At 32.0% G+C, this 8,370-nt stretch overlaps 1 protein-coding gene across 1 annotated transcript; it reads right to left on the bottom strand.

The window, feature by feature from the left end:
- Positions 1–1,145: 1,145 nt before the first annotated feature.
- On the bottom strand, positions 1,146–3,316 carry LOC100804639 (pentatricopeptide repeat-containing protein At2g13420, mitochondrial). Its single transcript, XM_003518408.5, has one exon. It carries the CDS (start codon positions 3,236–3,238, stop codon positions 1,706–1,708), a length of 1,533 nt encoding a protein of 510 aa, XP_003518456.1. The 5' UTR covers positions 3,239–3,316; the 3' UTR covers positions 1,146–1,705.
- Positions 3,317–8,370: the final 5,054 nt, after the last annotated feature.

Genomic DNA, 8,370 nt, shown 5'->3' with positions numbered 1-8,370 from the left:
TTTGCCAAAAAATATAAAAGTTGAAGGTAAAAATGCAATTATGTTAAGAGTAAATTGGCGAAAGAAAAATTTACAAGTTTCATAAAAGTTAGGGATAAAATACATCAAATTATTTTATTAGGTTAAAATTTGTCAAAAGTTGAAAAGTTGGGATAAAAAACCACAATTAAGCCTAAAAAAATTTGAGTAAAAACATTGAATTCAATCTCTTTAATTTTAAAATTCATATTTTTCAATCTATTTGATTTATACACCAAGAAAGTCATCATATTATGGTAAATGAAAAAGTATCTTAATTTGAGTGTAGAGACATTTGTTTATTTACCTACATTTTAATCATATCCATATACATTATATAAAATAACTAATACTTTATATCTAAAATTGTCCCGCTACGACGGTACATTTCAATAGAGATTATAAAACAAAGTTTTTCCATTTCATCTCGAATTGTGAATTGAATATTTAATGACTAAAAAATGAAATGAAAAAACAGAATTCAAAGAATGATTCCAAATTGAAGGGCTAAAGATGCAGGTAGACAATTGATTTTGAATTTAAAATTAATATTAGATAAATTTTTACATGTTATGAGAAAAGTCTATGATTAGTTATGGATCTAAAATTAATTTTTAGTTAAAGCAACTTTAAATTACTTTTTGTGTTTGATAAAAGAAATTATACTTGAGTTTACTCTTAACTTTTTTTTATAATAAAAACATCAAAACATAAGTCTCATTATTTTAAAATCAATTTTAACAAAAAAAATATTCAAAATTAATTTTATTAACATTCATGTATGCACGTAGATATGACTCACTTGTTCCGTTTAACAAATAAAAAAGATATTCCCTTCCTTTACTGATTTTTATTTATGCTTTAATCTGTGTTATTCATCTAAACAATAAAGAAACAAAATTATTGGTTTTGTTGTGCTCTCTCATAGCTTGTACCTAAGGAGTAAGGAACAGGAGTCATGAGTTGCGGGTTAAACAGGTGAGTTCATAGACCATAACTCATGAACCCAACTTTACATACATGGTGGAGAGCAGTTCAGGGTGCAGTTCCATCCCCCTCCCCCCTTCCCCACCAAATTCAAAGATCGATATTGCTGACAGATTTGTCACTACAATGTATAGAAAGAATAAAAGAAAATAAATTTAAGAATTTCAAAATGAAGTGATTTTATTGGTTTACAAATAGAGTATAATCAAGAAAGCTACCACCATTTGTAAGTAACTTCCCCAATCCATCCCTACCAGAGTTGTCAAATCTAGATGCTGTGAACCTATGATGAAAAGCCTTGGCCCTTGGCTGATCCTCCTGAATTAGGGGGTTCCATTGTGAACCTTCCTCGTCTTAGAACTTGTAGTATAACTTCCACTAGTAAAAGAATGAATTTTAGTACTTTCAAATTTCAATTGATGGGTGTTACTGTTACCAGAGACCTCCGTTTGTTCCTTTTGGACTTCAAAGAAGAGAATTCTCTGGGATGCTCTGTCATCCAACCACCATGTTTTGATTTCTGTCATTCTGTGGAATTGTAACTTGTAATGCCACTTTCTTCCATAAGAGCCTTTTTTCTTTTCACAAGCTTTACCCATATCATGAGGTGCAGACCAATATATCCCACTTAGTCATCCTCTTTCTGGAATCTTGTAGTTTTGAAATAGCTTATAGCAGACCTTATGCGTAATAATGTAGCTTATCTCCTGTAGGGCTTCAATTGATAATTCTGAAACTCTGAACCAAACGTGATTGATTCCTCATCAAGCTTCTTCTTCAACCTCCTCCAAGTTCTCAACATATCAGCCTGAATCAGCCCCCTGTAAAGTGACTCAAAGGTACCTTTCAGAGGAAGAAACCCATTCTCTATCATCTCAACAAAATAATGGCAAGCCTCCCTCCATCTCTGCCTCTCACACAACCCATGTATCAAAACCGTATACAAATCCAAATCCGGCCCCGCCCCTGTCTCTTTCATATCCTGCCATATCTCCTTCACAACCTTGATCATGTCCAACCTCAAAAACATCCTTATCAAAATCACATACGTATGCGAACTCGGCATGCACAATCCATCCTCCTTCATCCTCTTAAACATTCTCAAAGCACTCTCCCCATCCTTCCTCCCTCTAAACTCCTTGAAGAAGCAATTATAAGTCGCGGCACACGGACTCACCCCATCCCTCACCATCTCACCAAGCAACCTCTCAGCATCCTCAAGCCACCCGCACGAGGCAAGACACTTGATAACCGAGGTGTACATCACCACATTGGGACATATCCCTTTCTCCTTCATCAAGCTCAGCTTATCCAGCACAAGCTGCGGCTTGTGCGCGCGGCTATAAACATGAAGCAAGATCGAAAAGCTAGTGACATCAGGCTCAATCCCGCTCTCACGCATTTGATCAAACACCTCCTCTGCATTCCTTATAGTCCTCTCAAACCTCTCCTCAGGATGCAAACTCACCTTCCTACAAACTCCATTCAACAAAACGTTATAAGTAACAACATTAGGCTCAATTCCTTTATCAATCATTTCGTTTAAAAACGACTGTGCCGTTTTGATCCTCCCTATTTTGCACCAGCCGTAGATCAAAACGGTGTACATTTTCACGGTGGGGGGGAAAGTGTGTTTGTTTTTGTTGAAAACCTCGACGGCGAGTCTGACGTGGCCGTACTTGCAGAGCGTGTCGAGCAAAACGCAGAAGTCTTGGGGTGTCGTTTTGGTTTCTGAGAAGGCGTCGATGTCGTGGAAGGCGCGTACGGCTTGGCGCGTGAGGCCGGCGCAGATGAGGCGGCGAATTAGGGTTAGGAAAGTGGAAGGGGTTGGGGTGAGGTGGTGGCGTTGGTCCATTTCGACGATGAGTTGCCACGCGACGTCGAATTGGCGAACCTTAGCCATGGTGTCGATGAGGAGGGTGAAGGAGGAGTGGGAGAGAGGGGGGTTGGGGAGGGTTTTGGCGTAGTGGAAGAGGGAGAGGGCGATTTTGGAGTGGTTTTTGAGGCGGAGGAGGGTGTGGAAGAGGAGGGTGGGGGTGAGGGTGATGCCGTGGAGCTGGAGGGGAGACTCGGTGGCGTGGAAGGGGTTGTGGTGCTGCAGGAGGAGCTTCGAGATCAGTTCGGCGTCGCTTTCGTCGCGAGGTGACGGCGGAGGGAGGGAGCAGAAGCGGCGGAGGAGTGGCGGAGAGAGGAAAGAGAGGTGATGGCTCTGACGGGGTTTCGGAAACGCCATGGCGTTGTTTCGGAAGTTCACACTTCAGACTTCCAAGTATACAAGGAAGAGGAAATGATTTCTACATATAAAAAAAGGTTCACATAAGTTACGTTCACCATCTAAATAAAAAGGTCAAAAGTTCGAGTGGTTAAAAATGCTTTTGATATCTTTAGGCCTCAAAATTAATGTCCAAAAATCTCAGTTTTCTTGTGTTAAAAAACATATCTCGAAGACAAATTCATAAATCTGTCTCTATTCTTGGTTTTTAGGATACTGCCAATATTGACAAATATTTGGGTTTTCTCCTAATCACATAGAGGATAAAAAATAATCATTTTATATTTGTGCTTGATAAAATGAGCTCTCATTTAGTAAGATGAAAGAAAAACTACTCATTAGAGCGGGTAGAGTCACCTTTTGTAAATCTGTCTTCAACTCTATCTTCACTTATATTATGCAAAACATTTGCTTACCTCAAGATATCTGTGATATCCTTGATGATGCAACGAGAAAGTTCATTTGGGTTCATCATCTAATCATTGAGTTAATTGGAAGACCATCTTGTAGACAAAGAACAATAGGGGGCCTTGGTGCGAGACAAACTAAGGAGGTTAACATCGCTTTAATGGGGAAACATGTGATCCTTCACATACCCTCCAAGCCTTGGTCAAGTTAATAAAGACAAAATACTTGCACGACAACTCCATTTCTCATTAAAGAGAGTTTTCGAGGGTCATCTTGCACTTAGGCTTCTATTGTAAAAGAGATTGAGGAGCTTGTTCATGTTTCAATTGGGTAAAGGAAACTTCTCGTCTTGGTATGATAGATGGACTACTGAGGGTATGGTTAACTGTCGATAATTTGTCACAAGTAATAAAGTTTAAAATGGAAGTTCAAATATTGAATTCATGTGAATTTTATTTGTATTTGCATTGGTAAATACCTAATTTGCAAGCAAGAGATAATGAATTACAATAGAGATAAAAAAGAAAAAAGAATTTGAATTTAAAAGACAAGAGTAATAAAATAAACAAGATTAATGCAAAATATAACTTCATTATTTAAATATACCGAGGCCTAATATGCTTAACTACTACAATTTTAATGTTTTTTCTATTAAATGTTTTTTTAATTTTCATTCACATCTATCAAGAAACTCAACCATAGTCCTTAACGATAAAAAACTTAATTTATCTATTCTTTCTCTCAAATCCTTTCGCTATTTAAATGCTCTAGGAACCTTGTTTATCAGGCATGGTCTTTTATTTGCTTCTTCTTTCTGTTTTTTTATTTTCACAACATAAAAAATTATTTGATTCTCCACTAAATAAGTTTTTTTAATATTTTTGAAACAATAATTTTTTAATCTCTGATTTTTAAGAGAAAAAAAACTTTTATCTTACCGAACAAACTTATTGTTATTAAATTTGGGTTCAAGGAAACCGGCTAAAAATTTTAGTTGTAAAATCTCAAATGATCGAATTTATGCTTGGAAGGTGGTTTGCACTATTTGATTCTCATAATTCAAATTATTGTTTCAAAAATATTTAAAAAAATTAGTGGAGAATCAAATAATTTTTTATTCAAATGATCGAATTTATGCTTGTAAAAATTTTAGTTCTTAAGTTTTTTTAATATTTTTGAAACAATAATTTTGGTTCCCTTGGTTTGAAACTTAAGAACCCAAAACCCAAATCAAATCGGTCAGATTGAATAAAAGGAAATTTATTTGATATGAACATCCAAACCAAACCACCACAACATGTTTGGGTTTGGTTGACCGAGTTCACAAGTTAACTTACATCCGCTTATGTGATTGCTTTCTTTCTACAATAATAACTACACCAAATCTTGTAGTGCCTAGCTCCTTATTATCTAACAAAGCCGGTTATGTGACCGAGTCACACAATTATAATCCTCCTTCAAATTATGATACCCACCATCTCACCATATATAACTAGTTTTCTTTTTTACTAATATTTGTCTAAAAAGACCTTTAAGCATTTAACCCTACACCTAAACACCGATATTCTTACCGAAAATCTCTCCAAGGTTTGGCTCATATTCGTGATTTGGTTCCTTTATGCAGGCGTTTCACTTATTTGCAGCGTATTAGTGACTCTTTAATTAGGGACAGATCCACATCAGGTGTTTAAGGAAAATTTCGTTGTCTGACTATAGCAATTACAGTCTAGTACATCTGACTGTCTAGAAACAAGCTGATTTTTTAAGATTATCAATTTTCTGTAATAGAGGTTATTAGCAAGACTAAGTTTCTTATGTATAGACAAGCGCACCTCTTGCATTTATATTTGTTTTAACATCTTGATATATGACTTCTTGTATTAGGGAGACTTTTGATTTTCTCTAAATGCGGGGTATGTCCCGTTTATTTTTGTATCATTTTAGGTTTAATATAATTTACATTTTTCCAAAAAAAAAAAACAACTCTAACTCAAGATATAAAACACGCTACTTTTTAGTATATTGACAAGTTTTATATTAATTAGGGAAAATCTAAAACAACACTCATCCTTTATCCAAATCTGTAAAATTTTGTATAATAATAATAAATAATTTTAAACTATAATTTAATTCCATTTTCTTACAGAATATTTTTATATTAATATTTTTTACATTAGAGTGTGTTTATTTTTACTTTGGTATACGTCTCAACGTACTCAAATAGAGGAGTTAATTGAAAGCTATGGAATAAACATTGTTTCAAAGGTTGCCAACAGAATGGATAAACACAAAGTTAGTAATTGAAGTGTTCAACTATTATGTAGTAAATTTATCAGCTAAACTAAAGTTTGACAAATAATTATGACTGGATGTTTGTGAACACATTGTAAGAAATTAAAATATTTTCTACAGAAAAAATGCTCAATAGCCTGTTTAGCACAAATTTTGGCTTTAATGTTTAATCAACAGGGTGCAGACGACTGTGAAACAGTGTACATAGACATCTTATGGAGGCAATTACACTTTAAATTAAAAGTAAAGGAGGTAAAAGAAGACCTAGCAGCCAGTGCAAATGTGCAACACCAAAGAAATGCCAAAACGTCATCGCAAGCATTATAAAAAGTGACGACATCATAAGAAGCAAAATTAAAAAAGAAGTTCCCTGCTGAACTAAAAACAGTTAAGTTAGAGAAAAAAAGTTAATACTATTAATAGTTTGTTAGTCATAAATTTTAGAAAGTAGACACTTAATTTTTTTAATATATAAAATACTCAGATGGACCATTTTCTGCTAATAAAATCTGGTTAAAAGATATAAAGTTTCTTACAAATTTTATTTAATACTTGTTTAATATAAATAAAACTAGTATTTTAATCAGTGCAATAAAAGAATAAATATTTTTAATATATAAATTATATACAAATTAAAATCATGATAAAGAGATATTTAAAACAATTTTTTTTATTAGTATGTTATTTATAGGAAGTATGTGTTATTGTGGTGATTAACACCAGAGACTATGAACATAAGGAATGTGACTATTTTCTTTCCAACTTTTTATTTCATACTCAAAATTAGGATTCGAAAGCCGTACAATTTGATTAAAAAGGTATTATGTATTTTACTTTATATTTATGATAAATAATTTACATTGTGATACAAAATTATTTATAATTATTTATTATTTTTTACATTAAATTTAATATGGAAACAATAATAATCTTTTTAAATATAATCAATTAAAAAAATATCAAATACAGAAATAAGGATAAAAGAAAAAAGTTAGTTGAGTTGTCATAAAGTATTCACTCATTAATGATTTATCTTTATTATGAGACTTGTTGCTCACTTTTAATGAAATTTTTTTTCTAATCATGTTTTTTAGTCTACAAGATTTCAATGTGAAAACTTGATCAAAGAATTTATAGAGCCTAATTTTATTAAGATCAATAACTTATTGATAAAGAAGAATGATTTAAAAGAAATGAAAAATGAAAAATAATATAAAATAATCAATATATAAGATTAAGTTAAGACACATGTCTTTTTGATTAATGAAAGTGATAGCTACTAACAATTCCTAAAATTATTTTCATTAAAAAACACTTTAGAATGATTTTTTTACACGTTCTTTCATTTAAGATAATTATTTTAATTTATATATGTACACATATTAATTTTTATATATATATATATATATTCCATTATATAAAGAAAACATTTGTTTTAGATAATTTCCTTTAGTTTCTACTTTTTTTAATCATTATATCCTTTTAATTGTTTGCAAAAGTGCTATCTCCTAATTTCTTAAAACTTTATTCTCTCTTTCATTTAATTTCTATTTTATAAAAAATATACCGAGGTGCAAAGCGTTTCTCATTTCTCTCTTTATATATAAGGTTAAATATACTTTTTCCCCTATAATTACTTGTTTTCTTAGTCCGTAGGATTTTTTAAAAAGGTTATTGGATTTTGTTTTTTTTTTTCCCTTTGAGTTCTTATTATGTTTTGACTAAAAAAATTAGAAGGACTAAAAACAAAAATAATATAATTTACAAGGATTACAAAATAATAGTTTATAAGGACTATAAATAGAAAAATATATAATCTATTGAAGCTAAAAAAAAAAGAAGTCATATTTATAGGGACAAAAAATATTTAAGTTTCAAATAAGACTTGATCTATTTGAATGCCAGACTAACATGAAAGTATACTTTTGTAACTTATTATTTGAAAGTGAAATCCTTGATAGATTATCTAATAACTTAAGTAGTAAACAAAGCCTTAAAAGTAACTCATGATAAATAATATTAGTTTTTTGCCTTGAATTTTTTAAACAACTCACACTTATTTCACCTATACGTGGTTCAATGAAGGGTATTATTGTCTTGGTGCTATGATTTTTTATGATAGTGGTGGATGGTAGTGTAATAAGAATTTAAGAATAACACCATGGATTAGCTCAATAGTGAAAAATTAGAGAAACAACAAATTATTATATCACCATTATTGAATGGACTTTTAAATTAGGCCAAACTTTCAAAACAAAATTTCTTTATGGATATAATTATGACTCAACATTGTGATTTTGTAAACATAGTATGATTTATGTTTATGTAACACCTTTTGGAACCACTAAGGTTGGGCTACATGACCTATTGGTGGGAGGTTTGAAATAATATGC

The sequence above is a fragment of the Glycine max genome, chromosome 2 (assembly GCF_000004515.6).
Source record: "Glycine max cultivar Williams 82 chromosome 2, Glycine_max_v4.0, whole genome shotgun sequence".
In the NCBI taxonomy this organism is placed as follows: domain Eukaryota; kingdom Viridiplantae; phylum Streptophyta; class Magnoliopsida; order Fabales; family Fabaceae; genus Glycine; species Glycine max.
Note: the sequence above shows the minus strand (reverse complement) of the source record. Positions and strands in the feature narration are given on the sequence as shown.

Bases quoted from the DNA above. Each gene is read 5' to 3' on its own strand.
- LOC100804639 (XM_003518408.5), bottom strand. From the start codon at position 3,238: ATGGCGTTTCCGAAACCCCGTCAGAGCCATCACCTCTCTTTCCTCTCT.